A 22,403-nucleotide genomic window follows, 5' to 3' on the forward strand; every position below is an offset into this window, starting at 1 on the left:
GACATAGGGCCTACTGCAGGTGTAGCTACAGATTGTGACACCAGATGGTGTGATATAAGCAAAGATTTGTGTTGTCCATTACTAGATGTTACAGGTTTGCCTATATACAAAACTATACCAACAATTGTTCGATTAACCTGCATTTGGCGATACTGTCTTCATTCTCGATTCAGGAAAACAGGTATCTTATAAATGTCAGTGTCCAGTTGCAGGTGGTTCTACAAACACCAGAGAACTCAAATAGTAAATCCATGATTTTTATCGAGTGAGATATGCCTCTTGCATGTATCTTTATTTTAGTTGCACTGTCGCCTAGAAACGACTAGTTCCGGCAAAGATGCTGGGAAATTCTAGATGTGCGGCAACTAAAATGGTGAGGAACCTTTCTTAGTTTTCTCAGGTTTCTTTTGTAGAAACACCTGCAACTGGACAGGGACATTTATTTTTTCCAGAATAGAGAACGAAGAGAGTAGGCCTATTGCCAAATGCAGGCTAGTTGAAAGATCTATGGAGAAGTTTTGTTTAGTTAAACCAGTAACATTTAGTAATGGACACCAAAAATCTTTGGTTATATAACATTATCTGGTGTAGTAGGCCTACAATCTGTAGCTACAGCAGGTGCTGCAGTGCACTGTTCTAACTAACTAACCTGCAAGTTTTATATGTAGTAGCAGGGCAGGTAGCTACCTCTTTGTGCAGTGACTGAGTTTCATTAAAAACCGTGCCATAGCTGTGAGTGACAGCACGGAGGCGGGCGGAAGTGGCGTGGAATCTCGCGCAAGAAAGCCCGGCTGGCGCGCCAAATTTCAAAGGACTTCCTGGCGAAAAGAACGCGAAAACCTCTGTTTAGCCAAGAACGACGATTAAGTTGGACATAAGTCAAAAGTGATCAAAATAATAAAGTATATCGACAGTTTTAAACAATCGGCATCCTTAGCATCATATTTAGGCAGTGGAAGAGAATTCAAGTGCACCGGATTCGACCCACTTTTGTGGAGGTAAAGTTATGACTTTCAATGTGGTTTACAGGAACTATCCAGCTGTCTACGCCTTGATTGTGAAATAATTTTTCCTAGTAGTGTATTTTGAGTTCCTAATGAAATGCACCTCTTAATCGGTGTAACGATATATTACAGTTTGTTGACATTTGTAGAGTCATCTTTGCAAAACTAGTCGTTGTAATTTAGCTAGCTAACAAAAGTGATTCACTTGCTGTCCCCTGCTTTGTCCCTGTGCCATAGCATGGCACGAGCCTTGAGCTACACGAGCAAATCACGAACACTGTCTGTCAGGCATCCAGTAACGTTAGCTATTAGCTATCTACATGCAATTTTTTTTTTCATATAACAATGTGCATCATATTTGTGAATGATCATAACGCCAAGGTAGCACCTACTACTATTCAACTACATGTAAAAGTATATTTTGATGCATATTTTTCATTTATGTAACTTTCCTCAGATCCAGATGAATGCATTAGATGGGGCAGGGATGGGCAACTTTGATGGGGGTGGGGGCCACAATCTGAACTCATGATGAGGGGGCCACAGTGGCTCATACCTACCTTTATACAAATACATGCAGTCAGAGCTGGCCCTAGCCTTTTGGGGTCACTATGTGACATTTTGTTGTAGACCTGGAGTTGCCATCCAGGCCTGGAGTTTTCCCGGATTTAGAGTCTTTAATTGCGTCAACAAGTTCCTCCTCTGTAATTTAACCTTCACATGAGTCTTTCTGTACAACTGTTAATTTTACGTTATTAATAGAAACAAAATCCTTACAAATAACTTCGGTTAGGAGAGATGGAGGAGACTGAAATGAACAAATATGCTTAAAGTACTTTGCTTCCGCTTTCAAAATATAGTTTGTTGAATCATGGGCATGCTGTCTTAGAATCTCCCTCTTCTTTTCAGATACCTCAAGCTGCCAGTTCTATCCCCCAGCCTTTTAGTGTCAATTTATGAACTAGTTAGCTTAGTCAACTGTAACCATTAGCATTACAACTGATATTTAGATGACGTTACTCAGCAACTAACCGTGCAGGTTATAGATTGTATACAACATTTGTTTTAACTTTCACTGTTAAAACAAGAGTTTTAATGTTTACTCTGTTCAAATTCATTCAACACCACATACTAAGAACAAAGCTTTTACCAGCATTACAGACAGCTTTGTATCACATTTATTGACTTAAGTGCTATTTAAGCCATGGAAAGCTCTATGTAAGAAAGTATCTGTCACTGACTGGGGTGGGGATCGGTGAGTCGTGGCCATGCTGTCCGGAGTCCAGCCGTGTTTCCAGCTGCTGAGAATCGGCTCGTCCTCCACAGATTCGGCTCAGGACCTGTACACGTTCCGTCCGGCGCTGACTCACTCAGTGTTTCGGCTGGGCCGTGCGGCAGAGCTGTGTGATGTCACCCTGGACTCTACGTCTGTGTCCCGGATCCATGCCGAGCTGCATGCTGAGAGGGAGGTGGAGGGGGCGGCCGAGGGGGGCTGGAAGGTGCAGCTAAAGGACCGGAGCAGCCATGGTGAGTTCCACATGGTTACAGTGTACTTTTGTATTTATTTGTTAAAAACTGTCTACATGTTCTACAACTCCACACGCTTGTGTTTAGTTTCCTTAGGTCTCATTCAACTCTATTCTACAAGCCTTTCATCTAATGAGCTTTCTCCTCCACCTTCTCATGCCAGGTACTTGGGTGAATGAGGTCCGTCTGCAACCAAGTGTCCAATGGGAGCTCTCAGATGGTGACACACTCACCTTCGGCTGCCAATCAGAGCGAGAGAGCCCAGAGTTCTACTTTCTCTTCCAGAAGGTTAGCGTGCGGCCGTTGGACTTTGACGCCATCACCATCCCCAAGGCCGGCACCTTCTCCTCCGACCTGAAGAACCGAATCAGAACGAGCCTAGACCGGAAGGCGGTGGCCAACTTGGATCTCTCCACTTGGTCAATCAACAGGGCGACTGTCATTCTGAATTCCATTGGAAGCCTGAGCAAGATCAATGGGAGTCCTTGGACATTTAAGAGGAGTGACGGCAATATCACAGACCCAAACTCCACCTCCCCGCCTTTTACATCCTTGGTCCCGCCCTCCACCCCTCCTCCCTTTCCACCCACTACCTCTGTGGTCTCATCCAAGTCACTCCCGGCGTCATCCAAGAGCAGGCGCAAGTCAGCCCACACTGTACTTCTGGAGGATGACAGCTCGGACGAGGCCAGGAACCACCGAAGCGTGAAGGACGGCCAGAGAGGGACGAAGAGAAGACGCCTCTACAAGTCAGAGTCTGAGGGTTTCCACGCTTCTTTAGCCAAAACGGACCAGGATGTACGACGCCAGTTTGAACTGAAGCCTGTGCCTAAACCGATTGCAAACTGTCACGCAATCGTCGCTAACGGCAAACTCAACCACGTATCCTTCAACATCAATCAGAGGCGGGAGATCGACCCAAACCATCAAAGGACTGGCCCAAATATGAACGTCTCTGTGTTTCGACAGCAGAATATTTTTCCGCCGCCATCTTCTGGGCGCGGAAGGCGACGGGCTCACAGCTCCCCAGTGTACTCCCCTATGGTGGTGGGAGGAGAGAGCTACTCGCTGGTGTCCCCGTCCCTTAGGATCTGCAAAGAGGAGAGAGGACGGCCAGGGCAGTTTGCCAGATTTCATGTCACGGCTGGGTGAGAATGACCCCATGTGACAGCATCCAAACTACAGTGATATTTCTCTAGTGTTTTTTTTCATTGTACATTTTCCTTCCCTGTAAATATATATGCTCTGTTCTCTTCACATTCTCAAATGATCTTTTTTGTGAAATCGAGTTAATATATTGAAAGTCAAATGTGACACTCACACCTTGCTTTTCTCCTCTCTCCAGCAAGCGACGGGGCCGACCAAGGAAGCACCCCCCTCCGCGGCCCTCCCTTCCCCCTCCTTCCTCTTCTTCATCTTCCTCCACATCCTCCTCGTCCTCCTCTTCGAGCTCCTCCTCGTCCTCCTCAGAAGACGAAGAGGAGGGGGTAGTATCCCAGGGGGTGGAGCCGTGTGCTGCACCAAACTGCCGCCTGCCCCAGCAGGACACGGTGCAGTGGGTCCAGTGTGACGACTGCGACGCCTGGTACCACCTGGACTGCCTGCACTGCGACCGCAAGAACCTCCTGCTGGACCCCAACGCAGACTTCCACTGTGGCTGCTGCTGATACAGCAGGAGTGGGTCACAGACCCTAAACTAGAACACACTTAAATGCCTTAATCATACCACAGTGAATTTGGGGCTTGTTTACGGAGAAAGATAAAGACGATTGTTGTATATTGGGGATTGTATGATTTTTAAAGTAGATGTTGTACAGTGTTTGTGGAGGTTTTTAGTTGCGACTGAGGCTGTCATGGACAGTGGGGTGGGTCTCATCTACGGGATAGTTAGAGGCTGTCCTAAACTGACATTTTTCAAAGTGTTCATCCACACTCGCTTTGTTGCGCAACTGTTTGACGAAGAGTGAAAGCTAGGACTCGGGTTAGCAGTGGAAACCCCGGGGACTGAAATTAACTGCGTTGGAACTATTTCAGCTACACAAGGGCTACTCTCTGGTGTACAGTATAAGTCTGGAAACAAGTACATGTACAGTGACAGACAGTAGGTTTATAAATTCATGTGCTAAGTACTTTGATATCGGGTTGTGAATAACATGCTGTTGATTGGGGCTGATGGAGGTGGTATTGGAGAATTCACCAAATTCATACCTGCAGTAACATAATATGCATTGCAATACTCTCATCACACAAAAAAAATGAATTGAGCAAGGATTTGCTTAGTTTGGTTCTATCCCGTTGAGTAAAGATGTTTACGCAAGGAGGAGCATGGGTTTTCTGTGTTCCTACTGTCTTTAGTAGTTGTTTTAATCTATAAGAGGCTGTTTTGATATTTGAGAATTCAGATCTATGACATGCTGACTTGTTTTTTTTGTCTTCTGATTAACATAAGCTGATGACTTTGATTTACGTCTCTAACCGTATGCAACAGTATGTACCGTATGCATGTCTGTCCATAACACACATAGATTTAGAGAAACTCCACCCAGAAACTATTTTGGTATTTGTTCCATTGTTGACATAATCTCATAATGTTTTGCTTGTGAGCAATCACGTTTTCAAGATATGTAACTTTTAAATGACAGATCATCCCCATACGATGCATTTAGCATCGTATGATACCAATTTTTCCAAAATGAATCATACAGGGATGATTTTGAAATCTTTATTCAACAAGGCAAGTCAGTTAAGAACAAGTTCTTATTTACAACGACAGATCAGGCGCAGAATGACCTTGTCAGCTTGGGGATTTGATCCAGCAACCTTTCAGTTACTGGCCCAACGCTCTAACCACTAGGCTACCTGCCACCCCTTGATTGCTGACCAGCAAAACATGTCAACAATGGACTAATGAAACAAATACCAGAAGATTTGTGGGTGGAGTTTACCTTCATCAAGTTGTAGAGGAGGCGTGACCAACACTCTTGTGGAGCTACCCTTGTGCAGGGTTTTGTTCAAGCCCTATAACTCACCTGATTGTAGTAATCAGTTGCTCCTTAGGACCTTGATCTGCTGAAACAGGTGAGATGTAATAGGGCTGAAGCAAAAGCCTGCTCACCCATTTGATCTCCAGGAGTAGGGTTTGCTCCACCAGATGTATAACAACAGTCTTCACTTTAATGATTAGAAGATCAGCGCGTAAGGGCACGTCCCAGTTGGATGTCTCCGATTATTGGTATTTGTCTTGAAAGTTACCAGGGAAGAAATAAAAGGTATGACTTTTTTTTTTTTTTTGGAATAAATTGATGGAATATATTTTGCAACCTGTAGTTCGCAAGTCTGTTCTGTTCACCATGATGCTTATTGTGAAAGTATAACACATCCAAGGGCTATTAAATTACCAAGTGCCTGGATAAAAACGGTACTATATTGAAAAGAAACTAGCACAGTAGGGATCTCGACGCAACAGCTTCTCAGATTTCATGGAGCATCAAGATCACCCGTGTGTGCTGAAGCTTCATTTCAATTCACCATGATATTACTATGACTCAGACTTCGGCCCTCTGGGGTACATATCCATCTATGGCTCTGGGTCGTGATAACATTCTCTGGCCTTTATAATAGGTTTTCATCCAGATTTTTTCTCTCCAATTGGAGCATGTCTGCTCTCAGGTTAGTGAGGTGTGCCCTAGAGCCCTGGTTAACATGATACCAAGTCAGATATGTGCAGACAGACTCACAGACGGCCGAGGAAACAGATTACAGAGGGGGGAAACGCCGGCAGACCCTCAAGGGCGAAAATTACATTGTCCGTGTTTCCATGGCAACACTTTTTTTTGGGCCAGCCACAGCGACAGACAAGTGTTACTTCTGGGAACCATGGAGGTGATTGGAAATGGGACAGTAGTGAGAAGAAAATCTATTTGGCTCAAATAATTGTAGTCTGAGGGAAAATACCATACTGTTATTGGGAGGGTGTTAATGAGAACGTTGAGCTAAAAAGCTATTTCGCGTTTTTGTTTTTCACCAGCAGAGGGCTGTGTTGTTCTTTTAACTCTGGCTGTTGACATCACTTATAAGTGCCTGGTATAAAACTACCAAGTCTGGATATATTTATGCTGCCATTCCCAATTATTTTCACTGAAAATCATATGTTTTCATTACACAATTCAAAGAGAATTCAATATTGATATAAGTTACCGCGAGGGACAAAATAGGCTTGGGATGGATGGATTACAGTACACTTATTGGCACAGAATATTATCAGACACCCCAGCCAAACAGGTCCAGATGCGAGAGTTTGACCCATACGTGCTCTGGTGCCTGAGAGGTGTGGTGTGACTGACACACAGGCTTACTGAGGCCTAATGGGATCACTCTGGAGCAGCTGCCACTTCCCCCAAGAACCTGTCTGCTTACTATTTCCTCCAGACCCCATCCTGACCCTGATTCGGTGGGCCTCCAGCACCAGTCAGAAGAGGAGGGAAAACCCTATTACCGAATAGTACAGCCTGAGAGGTAAGTGCCTGAAACACAATGAGCCCACTGTTCGTAAGCCTTGTAAACAATTTAATGAATGTATCAATTAGAGTCAAACAATATTAATGGGCCATGAAAATAAATGTCTGATAGCATTATAGAACTCTCGGCGCTATAATGCTTCCAGTTAAAAGTTGTAACTCTCAATAATTAATAAAACACGGCCAGTAACAACAGGTTCTAAGAGTACGATTCTAAAAAGTTTAAATAAATGACGTTTAGCAGAACCGAGGGGAGAATAATTGTTTTACTCATCACCACAGGCGGGCAATGGGATAGAGATAGTCCATTCATACATTCATGGCCATGTTTCGTGCTCACAAAATTGTTGTCAAATACTTAACTTAGGTTCAAATCAGCCTGAAACACCTATTACACATTTCTAATTTGCCAGTTATAGAGGGATATTCATTCCACATGACCAGGCTTTATGTCACAGATAACCAACTTTGATGGATGGCCCTGATGTCAGAGGGAGGGGAGAGTAAATGTGGCAGTAATTGGACATGACATTTTAATGGCAGCCTATCTGTTGTTAGGCTCATCAGAGAGGCTTTAACATGCTGCCTGAGCATACAACACATACTGTACTGGTATCACAACATGCAATGAAATGACCAGTCACACACACACACACACACACACACACACACACACACACACACACACACACACACACACACACACACACACACACACACACACACACACACACACAAAGGCCATCACTCACACAGCAGCATCTCACAGTGGGTGGCATGCTTCATTCTTTGAACTCAGTCCACAGGTGGTGAACAGAATAACCATCAGTCTCCAGTCCAGCTTGTATCTGCACTGTAACATCTTGAGTGATCTACGGGTCGTGAGGTTAACATCACAAAGAGCAGTTGATTATAATTCAAAACAACTTGGCTATATCAACCCTCTAGTTTCTGGGTGTTTGAGTGATCTGGGGCCGTGAGGTTAACGCCCCTAGAATAGTTATTATCGTGAATCTTAATATGAAAACAAGATTGTATTTAACTGCACCTATGGGGTCTGTGTTGGTGAATTCTGGGGTCATTGGGTTAACAATACAAAACAAATGTATGTTTGTTGTCATCAACAGGCTCCCATCTCACTTTCCCACATGGCTATTTCTGAGTCATAACAATTGAGTTGAGACTCAGTGGATAAAAGTAAATGGTAGCAATGGCAGGTTGCTTTATTGCAGACTGTGAAGGAGTGCCCACTTAGTCTTCCACAAGGGTAAACCGCTGTTGAACTGCCAATTATGTGATACACTTGCTCAGCATCCGCTCTGCTGCTTACATAAATGAGTATTCGTGTCTCAATCCATTCTCAGTAATTGTTTTAGCTAAGTCTATATGTGATGGGAGTAAAATGCCTACTATTTCACATGGCAGAGGGGCCAAACAGCGGACATGTGTCAAGTACAAGGGATGTAAAACCCACAGGCTCTCTCACACTGGGAGAGAATGTGAGGAAATTAAACCGGACTGGCAATCTCGCCAGACTCACACATCTAGCCAGCCAGCCAGCCCCTGCCTCAATGAGCTCTCCCCCCTTTAATCTGTCCTCCAAACATTGTGTTCTCCCCCTGGGGAGCCGGCTTTCTATTTCTGGAGGAGTGTTGAGCGGATGTGAGACAATCAGAGCGCCTGCCTGCCATTGTGTTTGCGTGTGAGCTGTGCATTGTGGATGAGGAGTGGATGAGTGGACACACCAACAGGGGCCAGCGACACCGTACAGGGAACAGAACAGATGCAAATGAAACGTGTAAAAAAAATGGCAAAACATGGAGAAACAAGACGTACCAGATGCAACAACGACTTCTAGGAGAGGCTCTCTCAGTATGAGGACAAAAGCCTCTCTGTGTGTGTCACATGAATGTATACACTTAAGGTGAGACAAATGATGCACACACGAGGGCCTCAGTATATATTCACAAAAACACAGCTACCACCCTTGTGCCTGGAACTCAAACCCACACAACTTCTTAAATCCGGCAACAAGCGTGCTGGAAATAAAAGAGCAGGGAAAACACTAATTAACTGTAAACAAAGTCCACGGTACTAAACTAATGAAGATATTCATGAGTCGGAGAACACCAGGGATGAGGTGGCGGAGACACCGAGAGAGAAACAGAGAGCAGAAGAGGACGAGAAAAGAGTGGGAGAGAGAGATGGGAGAGAATGAAAGATAGAATGAGAGCGGGAGGGGAAGAAAGAGAGAGTATTTCAGGAGGGGTGAGAACCCTTCCTCCCCGGGGCTCCATGTCTCTCCAGCCCTTTAATGTCTTTAATTAAAGCGAACAGAACTATCTGCTGCTCCCTTGGAGTACCATTACTGAAGCAACACTTAGCTACAGCTCAGCTAATAGGGGAGGGGGAAAGGGAGAGGGTTCAACTCTAATGATGGCATGAAAAGAAAGGGGGACGAAGGAAGTCATCGTGGGGAGGGAAAATATGGCGGGAGGAGGAGAGAGGAGGTGTGAGATCAACACTTCAACAAAATGAAGCAGGCTGCCACGGCGAAGACTTACGGCGGCAAACGTGTCGCTCCGACTGACACACGATCACATTAAGCGACAGCTTGTTTAATCAATCTGATTCCTCTGAGCCAATCACTGGCCACAGGGGCAATTTCTCAAATGGCACGGACATGGTCTGGCCGAGAGAGGGGGAGACGGAAGAGGCTACCAAACCTCAGATGCATTTACTGTAGTCGTCTCTTTTGATGACATGGTTTTAGCAAATCAGATTTTTGACGGGCAGTTTGTTTTCCAGAGATACTATAGGCATGGTCTTTCTGTTGGTCTGCATGTCACCGTGGAAGGACTAGTCTTCCATTGAAGCCTCCCTGCGGAATGTTGGGTTGAGTAATCAGTAGTGCCATTCAGACAATTGGCAGAGTTTTGGGTCAGAAAGGCACATTTTATTAGTTGAAAAAGATTGCCCATTGAACAGTGCATTATTTCAGTGTTTAAAGTTCACCAGCACATCTAAGACAATATCTAGAGGTAATTGGAGGTAATAACTTTTATTGCCCCCTCCCCCCCTTGGTCTCCATGGAGATAACCTTAACACAAACCCTAATAAACCCCAGGGCTAAAGTTAAGAATCCTTTTTGACTAAGACCCTTTAAACCTACATTTGTGCCGGCTAGATGTTGCAGATGACATGGCCAGCCCAATCTACCCTTGGTTGAGTGATGGTGAACATTGCCTCCATTTTGCCCAGGCACAATGATGGCATCCAGCTCAGCTTTGGCCTCCTGCTGTTTGTTGTGTTCAACCTCCAATCTCAGCCATGTCGGCAGGCTCCTTATCGTGATGGACAGCCACCTCTCACCCACCGCTCCACATGTTTGCAGATTGAAAGATTATCTGGCAACCTGCGGGTTCCCTTCCCTCTTAGAAAAACATACAAATCTATTTCCACACAAATCAGATGGCAACCATATGGGCCTTGGGGCTTGTTGGGATGGGAGTGAAAACGGAGGACCACATATACAATTCATGGACTCCTGTACAAAGGAAACAATGAGGGAGAGAGCACTTTGCTAGCTTGCCTAGCTCCAGCGGTGGAACAAAGCATCTTGGGTAAATAACACAATAGGTGTCTGAGTTGACAGCCAGATAGGGGGTGGTAGTTGATTTATTTTCCTGCCTGGAAGGAGATTGAGGAGCCAAGGCCAGGACGACCTGTACTCAAGGCGGTGGATGTGGCCGCAATTACATCAAATTGACAACAGATGGCACACTGTAGTTGGTGATTTGTATGCTGTGTACACCCACACACGGGGTGGTCACTAGTTTAGAGGACAGAAGGTTTTCGATGCTCCACCACGATTAATTATTTGATTGAGAGTATTGCTAAGGCAGAGAGTCAGCTGGTGAACACTATGATAATGAGCTGCTAATAGCAAAGTATCTCACAGCTTGTGGCCATACCAATCACAGGGCCATATTCTGAGGCAACATTCTCCTCTGAGCCACATGTATACATACATAAGGAGGTTATGAAGGCGTGTTTATGCATAGATATTTAAATAGGTGACATCTTGGATACAAGTTGGGAAATTACGTTAGGACGAACAACACCAGTCTATAATCATCAATAGACTGAATTCCACATTTTGTGCAGGTTGTTGATGATGAAAATCAAGCAACTAATTGTCAAATGCACCCTATTTTTTTACTAGTTGCCCTTATTAATATTATTGGTGAGTGCCTTTGATCAACGGAGGATTTAAATTAATATGTGTATGCACTCAATTCTGTAAATCGCCCTGGATAAGAACGCCTGCTAAATGACAAAAAAAAATATGTATATATATATTTTTTTATGAAAGTCAAAATCTTATGAAACAGCTGGTCAGCTATAATATTTGTTCTGCAAATATTATTTTGAGGACGTTCCTGAATTTTATGCTTCATAGTAATGAGTGTTGGTGGTGGGAAAGTTGGTGGTGATCAATTTAACGGAAGCATTTTGATATCTATCTATGCTGCCTTTCAACCTGTGGTCTCAGCATATACAGTACATATTAATCATTTGTTGCCGCTCACTCAAAATAGCCCAATTATCCACTGTGTAGCCCGCCACTGTGATATCATTCATGCCATATCATACAGGGAAAAATGTATATAAAATAGAGAGAAAATGGATCTCTATGGAGACCTATATTTATCCACAAACCATATAGGTCAGTGAAATAAGAAAGAATGTTCTCTATTGGAATAATACAAAAAAAATGTCTGTATGCTTTCCTATGTTGAAGTTTTAGAGACACATTTATTTTCTTAACTTCTCAGATCGTTTTGGTGGTTTATTGTGACGATTTTGTGACATCACAATCATCTCCCAGAATGCGTGGGAACGCTGAGTGGAACACTATCGTTACTTTCTTCCCGTTCAACAGCAACAAACACACCGTAGACCTCTACCTGTACGCGCTACGTCCGCCCCACACGGGGAGGGGTTTTGAATGCTGTTGTGCGACTGTCAAGAGTCACTGTAATTTGAAATCGAGGAAATAAGACGTCGGACTGAAGAGCAAACGGTCCGTACCCATAACTTACCGACTCCGGTCTGCTTTGCGGTTTATTCCTATTAGATTTCCCCCCTGAGAAATCAGTCAAGGAATATTCATTGCGTTCTGGTGTGGTGGTGGGGATTTCATGTCCACCCCGTCTTTTTAGAATGGCGAGAGACTACGCTAAACATTGCCCCGTATCACCAACGAAAAACAGTTTGCTGGTGATAGCAGCGATCCTTCTGATTATTGAAGGTAAGAAACATGAACATTTACTTCTATTCTGTCATCTCAGGTTATTTTATTAGCCTACCTCTCTCTGCGTGTTCTTTCTCTGTTACTATGGGTCACGTTCATTCAAAGGTTCGGTATCGGGAAACAGACATGAGCCATCCACCGTCCCATGTGAAAAGCATGCACATTGTGTGGGTCACCCACACGGTCATACACGATTTCAGAGGTGGCGGTGGTGGATTTCTCAATACCTGTTGTGGGACTTGACTTGTACACAATACCGTCTGGTGCCTTTTATCCCGAGTTTTGGTACGCCATGTTATGCATGCAAGGTGTGGCCTCCCGTGGGTATTTATTTCTCAGAGCGCTTAGACAGCAGGTGTGATTGTTCTGAATCACCTTACCGGTGTGCATGTTCCGCTTCTACTCCCCGGTTGATTTCTTCAGGTCTGTTTTGGTTTCTTCAGATCTGTTCAGGTAACATGTTTCATTCAGACAATAGTGATCTAGCTGATCATTTACACGAGCAGAAATGAAGTCAGAAAATAAGAAAACGGGTGTTGCTGTACAACAACAGTCAGCCAATACAAATGGTTATGGGGTCGTGTTGTGTGGTGTCCTCTATCGTAGCCCCAAATCTTCACTGTCAAATTAAGATGGTAACTGAATTAACTACAAAGGAAGATGGTAACTACATATACCCTCAACACTTCTTTGTTTTAGCCGTATAACAATGGCAAGTGTCATGTATCCATGAACTCACCTGCATACAGCACAATTGAAGAGTGCATTGACTGCAAGCCTAACTATCAAAACCCGAGTATGGATATGAAAAAGACAGTATGAGGTCACATAAGGTTGGACTGGTGTTTGACCTGAGAGAGTACAGCTGTCTTGTTTGTAGCCTGTTAGGGTTTAGGGCTATTTGATTTGTGAGGGATTTGCTGGTTGATCGCACAGTGTTCCGTAGCCCTAGTCTATGTGTTTCCATTACTGTAGCCTGATTCTTTTAATCATATTATGAGTTTCTGGGTAGAGGTTTGCATGGGTTTATAGGTCAAATATATTTGAGCTGGTTATCATTGATACTTCTTACTGGCAGGCATGACTTTGGGGAATTGAGGTGTCCATCTTGGCTGTTGCTAGTGTTCTATTTGATAAATGTTGAATTCAGGCCAGGGTTGTGAAAAAATAAATACGCTTTGTGTGCTGTCATGTTTTTTCGGAACCCAAAGCATATTCCAGTTCTCTAGGAATTCTTCTTGCTCTTTTTATGCCCAAACAAATCCTTACAAACAGGTGTCAGTATATTAAGACCTGACAGTATGAAGTGAAGCGAAACCATTTCTGAATGTTCACGATTTCAGAGCTCAAGCAACATTTTAAAGCATCACGAATGCACTTAATATAACAAACACTCCCCCATCCTATACCCACACCCACACCAAAAAAAAATCCAGCCCTTTCACAGCATGCCCATTCTCTCTCTCTAGCCTATTTTCAGACCGCTCCAGCTCCCGTCCGGGCCCTTTGTTGGAGCGGCTTTAGTCATTGGTGAATTAAAAGGCCCAATACCCCCTCCATCTCCCCCCTGAGTTCTGGGCCCCATTGTTTATAGATGTCTGGTTTGTCAGAGACTCTGGCAGAGGGGGTGGGGAACGCAAACTGCGAAAATGTTTAGACAAAAGTCCCTGCACGTCCTCAGCTCAGCCAAATCAGGCCTCTCGCTGTAGGGGAATGTATCCACCGTTTCCTTCTTGCATGTAGAGGTTTTCAGGTGTGTTCAAAGACAATAACCAACTCCTATTATAACAGCATTATCAAAAGAAAATCATTTTAATACATTTTTTATTAACAGTAAACCGTCTCCAAGGATGACTGTGGAATAACCCAGATAGTCTTGCAGGGAAATGGAATAGAACTGCACCCGCATAAATAGGTGAAGAAATTACGTGCGTTAACGAATGCAAATAGAATCATACATGAGTAGTCTTACGGAGGAGTAATGAGATTCGATTGAGATGTGTACATCATAAATAAATGCCCTCTCCACCGTTTGAGTAACTTCTAAATCGTTTGCAGCAAGTTGGCTAGGTCAACCCCTCTTGCTGATGCCACCGAGATGGTGGCAGATAAGCTACCGATTTTTTTTTTTTTTTTTTCCCCGGTCTTCAAAAACCTCTCCACCCACCTGCAGTTTGAGATAAAACGGAGGCTAAAGAGATGGCTTTCTGAGTGGGCTAGGAAAACAACTCTTCTGTCGCCCGTCCATGTGCCTTCTGCCTAAATCAGAATGTCTGACTTGGCTCCCTGCGACTCTCCTGCGTTAAACATGTCATTCTCATTCTACACACCAACATCTCTCTCAGCCAGTGTCGGGGTGAAAATGTATTCGCAGCACTTCTCTATTTAAAACAGACACAGAATATAATTATCATTTTTTTTTCGCTGGGCCAGTGCAAGCCTTATTAATTACTTTTATATCCCTCAGCAATTCCAGGGGTTGATTTGAAAATTGTGCCTGACAGCTGCAGCACAATGCTTGTCCTCACCACTTCAGTGTGCTTTCCTTCAAGCACTTCATCACGACATTTAGTCTCTGCAGACCTGGGGACCGCTCTGTCTGGCTGTTGAAAGGCATGACAAAAACACATGCTGATTTATCTTCACGGTCGAGGTCGTAACCCCTCTATGATATGTAATAGACGGTCTATGGTCTCTGGTCTGGATCAAACGAGCTGAGCACCGGCACATTTTTCCACCGCTTTAGTATCAGTTCACTTTTGTTGAGTCTATAGGCAACTTGAACCTGAGGACTAAACACAAATGGATCTAGTTGCTTCCTGTAGAGAGATCTTATTACCACTTCCTTCGCCTTCTGATTTTAATTTGTGCAGCTCCCTCAACCCCAGGCATCCAAGAAAAAAAGGGAATGGAATAAAATGACGTGCATGGAAAACATGCATTTTAGCCAGGATGCATTTTTATGACTCTGAGCGAAAAATATATGTTTTTTATTTTATCTCTAATAGTGGCAAATGCCCCATGTTGTCTTTGGTAGCAAACAAAAACATAAATGTTGCATCCGTTTGGCAAATGAAACTGACAGGCATGTCTAGGCCCGACAGTCTTAACCCCAGAGTCTATTTTCAGTGCAGAGGCTTTTAGAAATGTGACGAGAGCCTAATAGCGCGGGAGGTTTCTATGGAGATCACTTTGTGGGGGGGGGGGTGTGACTTATATTGCCGCAGAGGTTGCTAATAAGGTGCATTCTCTTTTCAAGTATGCTCCGTTGCATTTTTTGCATGCCATTTCTAGTAGGCCCAATCCGATGTACCTGGCGTATAAAACCCAGGCCTATACAAATGTTTAAATAGTTAAGACCGTTTAACGGGTGGGAAATGTGAGCACATACTAAGGTGACTTACTGTTTTTTAGCATCACACATTCGTACACAGGAGGCTGGCAGAATCATCCAGCACATGGCGCTGAACACAGTTAATCAGACACAGGATGATCTGATCCAACTGGAACACAGAACGATCGGAATAACACCATGTAGCCTCCATATTGAACTTGACAAGTTTTTGGGGAATTGCCAACCGCTCGCTATTCCTGGAACTTTCTATAGCGTCTGAGTTTATTGCACTGCGAACACTGCCACTCTCTGTTGAGTGTCAAAATGCTTCTGGTTTTCTCTGAATCAGCCGCCCGGAGCGTGTCAGAGGGAGCGGGATGCCTCCTCCTTGGACTGTGTCCACTGGAGACTATGGAGGAAGACACACGAGGCTTATGACGGCACGTTAGAGGGAAAACGGTTAAGGCGTTTTAGTGTGTACCATTTCACCGACCTAGAATAAGTGGTAATGGCAGCGACCCTCCACAGACTGGTTGTTCTCACCAGCTGATATGCAGTACGTAACCCGGTGCCGTATTCCGAGGAGCACCACAACAAGCCACGGTGACTGCATGCTATGTAAGGCATGGCAGTAACGCCGTCGTTGGCGCGCCTGCTTTCCCACAGCGCGTTACGCCTCCTTATCCAAGCTCCCCCTGGCCAGCTTGTTTGTTGGGTGGATTACAGAAGGGGATGGCATGAATTCCTCCGTTCAGGTTTTTGTCTGTCTGTGACTCACAGATGATGCAGGCTGGACTCTGCCAAAGGGAAGACATGGCAGGCCTCCCACCTCCATCATCATCATCATCAGTCACTATCGCTCAGTTGGTGTGTGTCACATGGTGTGACGCTCATCGCGTCGCCCCTGGTGATCAGAATGCAAGCTTCCCCAATGCTGGAGGTCATCTGCCTTTCTGGCTGAATTTGAAGAATTTCCAGATTAGCTTCGCAGCAAGGTTCACAAGTTCATTGGCAACTGTTTGTGTGTATTTGTGTATGCGGTGGTTTCCGTCCACAGCAAATATATTGTTTGTCTGGAAAGCACTGTAGCAAGGGTTTTGAATCAATACAGGTTAAGGTTACCCATTCGCTCACTCATCCCGTTGCCTTATATGGCCAGTGGAGCGAGACGGCATGATTACGGTGGTTCGCAGGGTTGTTTAACATAATCGCTCTCTCAGCCTCTCTCCTCGCTGCTGTCGTTCTCCACTCTTGCATTTATGCTCATCATCCCTCCCTTCCTCTTTGTCTTCCATCTTCTCTCTCTCTCAAAATCAAATTGTATTTGTCACATGTGCCAAGTACAACAGGTGTAGACCTTACAGTGAAATGCTTACTTACAAGCCCTTAAACCAACAATGCAGTTTTAAGAACCCCCCCCCCCCAAAAAAAAAAAAATATATTATACAAGTAACACATAATTAAAGAGCAGCAGTAAATAACAATGGCGAGGCTATATGCAGGGGTACCGGTGCTGGGGGTACCGGTGCTGGGGAACCGGTGCTGGTGGAACCGGTGCTGGGGGAACCAGTGCTGGGGGAACCAGTGCAGAGCACATGATCTCTCTTGTGCTCAATCTTTTCTCTTTCACGTCTCCCACTCTCTGTTCAAAGTGTGACCAGATAAGCAGTGAGTAACGGGAAGGTGTTAACTTGTGCCTTTAAGGCATGCAACAGATTCCTTGGCCCGCGCAAAGGTGATTAATAAAAGTTTCATCCAACATTTTCCCAGGAATTTATGCTCCAGCCAGGCATAATGTGCCTCGATAGCAGGAATTGGTTTCTATTGATTGGTTTATTGTCGACGTTAAGCAAGCTCCACAGTCTGCCGAGTGTCTGCTCAGTGCTGAGAAATGCTGTCTGAAATGACTGTCCCAAAAAAAAAACATATCTCGCCCTCTTTTCCTGTAAAAGGCTTACCAGCGTGATTACTTGTGAACAGCGAAATTGGCTTTCTGCCCTCTGTCTTTCTCCAACTCCCGTTCTGTCTCTCCCTCACACATTAAAGCCCGTCCTCTAAGATGAATCCCTGGCACCCTCCCTGGCTCTCTCTGTTGCGTTGATCCTTTCTCTCTTTTCATATTTTCCCCCCGAAATCCCTCCATCTCTCGCTGACTCGGTGACTGAGCGGGTCAGGCATGGTCATGTTTATTTGAGTGCTTATCTGTAATGGTGACCCTCAGACCGAGGCCACAAGCCTCCATCTATTGCCGTCTCTCTCTCTCTCTCTTCACCTCTCGCCACGTCCAATCTTTCTCTTTGTACTCGGCCTCTCCAGCCACCATTTCCTTATTCATCCCTGTTCTCTCTCTCTCTCCTATCTTTTCAAGCCATTCCTCTGCACACTCCCCCCCCCCCCGAGTCTAGACGTCTACACACAGCAGAGCAGATTAGTTGGACTGTCTCACTTCCTCTCCCCTTCCCTCTCCTCCTGCTCAATTCAATTGAGTTTACCGTCTTGTCTTGATCAATATGCCCTGATTTTGCCAAACTATGGACATGATGCAATAATATCTCAGAGAATACACTACTCGCCCTCCATATCTCGTTCTCGAATTTCCCGGTTCTGTCATAGATTATTTGTCTGCTCCTGTCATTCTGACACATGATTTTCAGCCTGAGTTGTTGAACCCAGATATCATAGTGCAAAAGGCTGGAAGAAGTGCTTATTTGAACTATCTTCCCCTGAGGAGTTTCCGGTCCCCCCCCCCCCCCCCTCCAGCCGTGATGTTGCAGCTGTCTCGCTCTACATTGTCCTCGCTGTTCCCTCTCAATGCTGTGTTTGTGTGTTCAGGGAGAGAGAGAGTTCACTGAGAAAAGGCCCCTGCAGTTGATACCCCATAACGACCAACGATGATTACAGTTAGTAGTGTTTGTTCAGTCGCTGTTCTTGCTGGTCTGTGTTTGCTAATCTAATTTTAATTTCCTCTTACAATTAATATTTCTTTAAAAAAAAAATCAAAAATAGATTTTCAATAGCGTGCCTCTTTTCAGCACTTAGACCCGTAGCCAAGATGACACGTCTCCCCGTTCATAATGAATGAAGATATAAAAAAACAAGTATTTCTTCTGCCTGAAAACGTATGCCAGCTCAAACATTGTCTTTGCACCATAAATCAGAACAATGTAGCACAGACTAATTGCAGTGTCGCGTTTGATGATTAATTAACGTGGCGTGTCAGAGCCTCTCAGAACCCCTACTGCTGCCTGACTCAGACTGCAGACTTTAGTAGGGGGGGGGGGGATTGTACTGTGTGTGTATATAGGGTGTGTCTGCACTGAGCGGACATTTTTAAAAGATGACCCGGCGGACCTAGACAGACTTGTCCTTGAGGTACGACTTCCTACCTGGTGCCCTTTGCCCTCCTGCCTTCGGAAGTCCACAAAGCCCTGCGCCGTGGACTGTGTGACAGGTCATCTGCTGTCCTATTCATCATGTAGTCTATTTGGAAAAATGGAGCCCTGGCCTCTACAGACAGAATAGACTGCGAAGGTTCTCCCGCCCACCATCACTGTGACAGAGCATTTTGAGAGAGAGAGAGTCCATTGAAGCCTGAGTGCCGAACCTGTGCGAGACAAGCTCTCCCGCTGTTCTGGGATCAGTTCTCCCCTGCCCCGAACTGTAGCCCTTGGGATTCATTGACGATAAATACACATCTGGATCCAGATCAGCCTTTGTGTGTCTCTCTTAGGTTGTGTGTTTTATCCTGCGAAACGGCACTCCAGAGAGGAGACGCCTGTTTTTTGTTGTTGCCACTCATGAATGGAGGTGAATATTTACTTTGCTGGGGTTCTGACCCCATTAGACCGTCACTGTGTTTGTTGCGTGGCCCCCAGCCTGTCGCCGTGATCAGTAGACCTTGTGTAAATGTTCTTCCATTATGGCGTGAAGGACAAGTGGGCTTCACTCCGATGCTATTCAGTTTCCAACAATGGTCCTTGTGGCCACGGCACATCTATCCCTGTTCTATATCTAGAATGTACTGTAGCGACAGGAACTCGGGCTGGACCTGGTTTAGAGAAACCGCGTTTGTAGAGAGGTATCGTCAATAGGTAAGAGAGAGAGAGGGTGTGTAGTATTCCACTTTCTTTTTATAAGGACAACTAACAGTTCTGTAAGAGCAACGTAGCACAAATTCATTAACTCTCAAGGCCAGCACGACTGCGGAGAATTAAATGTTATCCATGTGGGTGGGGAAAAAAAATAAATATTTAAGCCGCCCTGTTAATGTATGGAAATAACAATGGTGCTAATGATGATAGTGCACCGACGAAGTCAAGGCCGACTACGCAATCCCAAGGGACTTCCCAAACCCGCGCAGTCGTCCAACAATCGTTGCTTTTATTTCCTTGCGTCTGGTAAAAGCCCCTGAATTCCGTGACCTTTTCCACTCAGTTGCTAATTATATACCCAGGATGAGAATTGCCACCAGATTAGAAGAGCTCTCCCAGCGACACGACAATGGAGGGCAAATCGACCATGTTTTTTCTCTCCTCTCAGTGAGGAACCTGGTGCCAAATCAAAATGGTTTCCTGTCTTAATGGAGCCCTGACAGTATTGAGCTGTCAGGTCGAATCAGACCGCTCTCCATGTGTGGGAAGAGAAGACAGTGACACATACCAGATAGAGGTCAACGGAGGTCAGACAGGATAAGGTAACGGTGGACTGGGCGCCGGTGTCTCCCTTGGACGGAAAACGGCGGCGGACGACGACTGGAGAAACCTGAGGAGAATGTGATGCCCGAAGACTCTGAGGGGGTTTGTGCCTTGGAGTTGTCGCTGAAGAAACCGGATGAGTGAAGACCTATGAAAAAAATAAAATAAGAATAATTCTGTCCAGCTTTGCTATTTGCCGTATCGCTGCACATTCTGCCTGTGGAGAGCATTAGTGCGTGTTGCTGAAGACCTCCCCTGAACTAAAAACCACCCCGCAGGCCCCCCGAGGGCCTTTTCCTTCCCCAGTTCCCCCCCTTTATTGGGGCCTCGCGGTGCAACCGAGCTGTGTTTATGATTACTCTGTGTGCATGGGCGCAGCGCGTGCCAGTATTTTGGGGAGCTGAAGGGGGGGGGGGGGGTATTCTGGGCATGCGTCCACGTTCTGCCTCTGGAATCATCTCCCCGGAGTATCCCCCAAACCCCCTCAGGCGCCGCCCGGTTGGCTGTGGCCCAACTCTATTCATTCCTATATCCAGACGCAATGCTTTTTGCTTTTTTTGCCCTTCGTCACGTCCCCTCTGCGTGTGCTTACACTCGTTTGCAGCCCAAGAGTTTGTCAGCGATTTTCATTAATTCATCATCATCACTAGGCCCGGCGCTCCGGGGCAGAGGGACTACTTTATTCCCTCTCTGTTCTCCCTCTCTTTTCTCCTGCTCTCTCCCAGAGACCAGCTAAATGTGCTGCAGGCTGTGAGCAGACAGAGGGATGAGGAGAGTGAGGGGAAGAGGAGGCTGTGACGCCAGCCGCGATTAGAGCTATGACACTCCCCGATTTAAACACACATTTAAATAGACACCGCCTTGGGAGGGAGCAGAAGAGTAAAGGGGGGGGGGGGGGCTGCACGTCATGCCCACACAAACGTTTTTGCCCTCAAATGAAATACTTAAACGGGCATAGATTAATGTACTTTGTGTAAATGTGGCCCTTCTGTACCCCCTGTCTCCATGTCGAAACGCTCCCCTTCCACTTTGTCTCTCTCTCTTGCCCCCCCACCTCCCCTGTTCACTCTCTCTCTCTCTCTCTACACCTCCCATGTTCTCTCTCTCTACACCTCCCCTGTTCTCTCTCTCTCTACACCTCACCTGTTCTCTCTCTCTCTCTACACCTCACCTGTTCTCTCTCTCTCTCTACACCTCACCTGTTCTCTCTCTCTCTCTACACCTCACCTGTTCTCTCTCTCTCTCTACACCTCACCTGTTCTCTCTCTCTCTCTACACCTCACCTGTTCTCTCTCTCTCTCTACACCTCACCTGTTCTCTCTCTCTCTCTACACCTCACCTGTTCTCTCTCTCTCTCTCTCTCTCTACACCTCACCTGTTCTCTCTCTCTCTCTCTCTCTCTCTCTCTCTCTCTCTACACCTCACCTGTTCTCTCTCTCTCTCTCTCTCTCTCTCTCTCTCTCTCTCTACACCTCACCTGTTCTCTCTCTCTCTCTCTCTCTCTCTACACCTCACCTGTTCTCTCTCTCTCTCTCTCTCTACACCTCACCTGTTCTCTCTCTCTCTCTCTCTCTCTCTACACCTCACCTGTTCTCTCTCTCTCTCTCTCTCTCTCTCTCTCTACACCTCACCTGTTCTCTCTCTCTCTCTCTCTCTCTCTCTCTCTCTCTCTCTACACCTCACCTGTTCTCTCTCTCTCTCTCTCTCTCCTCTCTCTCTCTCTCTCTCTACACCTCACCTGTTCTCTCTCTCTCTCTCTCTCTCTCTCTCTCTCTCTCTCTCTACACCTCACCTGTTCTCTCTCTCTCTCTCTCTCTCTCTCTACACCTCACCTGTTCTCTCTCTCTCTCTCTCTCTCTCTCTCTCTCTCTCTCTCTCTACACCTCACCTGTTCTCTCTCTCTCTCTCTCTCTCTCTCTCTCTCTACACCTCACCTGTTCTCTCTCTCTCTCTCTCTCTCTCTCTACACCTCACCTGTTCTCTCTCTCTCTCATCTCTCTCTCTCTCTCT

The 22,403-nt window shown here is 45.5% G+C and overlaps 2 protein-coding genes across 6 annotated transcripts in view; both read left to right on the top strand.

Annotated features, from left to right (window-relative positions):
* The first annotated feature begins 818 nt into the window (after positions 1-818).
* On the top strand, positions 819-5,811 carry LOC129831251 (transcription factor 19-like). Of its 2 annotated transcripts, XM_055894451.1 has the most exons (4): positions 819-998; positions 1,914-2,531; positions 2,695-3,679; positions 3,877-5,811. In XM_055894451.1, exons 2-4 carry the CDS (start codon positions 2,273-2,275, stop codon positions 4,196-4,198), a joined length of 1,566 nt encoding a protein of 521 aa, XP_055750426.1. In that variant the 5' UTR covers positions 819-998; positions 1,914-2,272; the 3' UTR covers positions 4,199-5,811. The 2 variants fall into 2 exon arrangements, with proteins under 2 accessions (XP_055750426.1, XP_055750427.1); XM_055894452.1 differs by having other exon boundaries at positions 819-2,531.
* Positions 5,812-11,929: 6,118 nt separating this feature from the next.
* Positions 11,930-22,403, top strand: part of LOC129831252 (nectin-2-like) — a 93,230-nt gene continuing 82,756 nt past the window's right edge. For all 4 annotated transcript variants that reach the window (XR_008755689.1, XM_055894456.1, XM_055894454.1 and 1 more), the window contains exon 1: positions 11,930-12,362. Coding sequence is in view for 3 of the 4 variants with exons in the window: in XM_055894456.1 (XP_055750431.1) it covers positions 12,275-12,362 (88 nt within the window). In the remaining variant the exon portion in view is untranslated. The remainder of the gene's footprint in view (positions 12,363-22,403) is intronic.

The sequence above is a fragment of the Salvelinus fontinalis genome, chromosome 32 (assembly GCF_029448725.1).
Source record: "Salvelinus fontinalis isolate EN_2023a chromosome 32, ASM2944872v1, whole genome shotgun sequence".
NCBI classification, from domain to species: Eukaryota; Metazoa; Chordata; class Actinopteri; order Salmoniformes; family Salmonidae; genus Salvelinus; species Salvelinus fontinalis.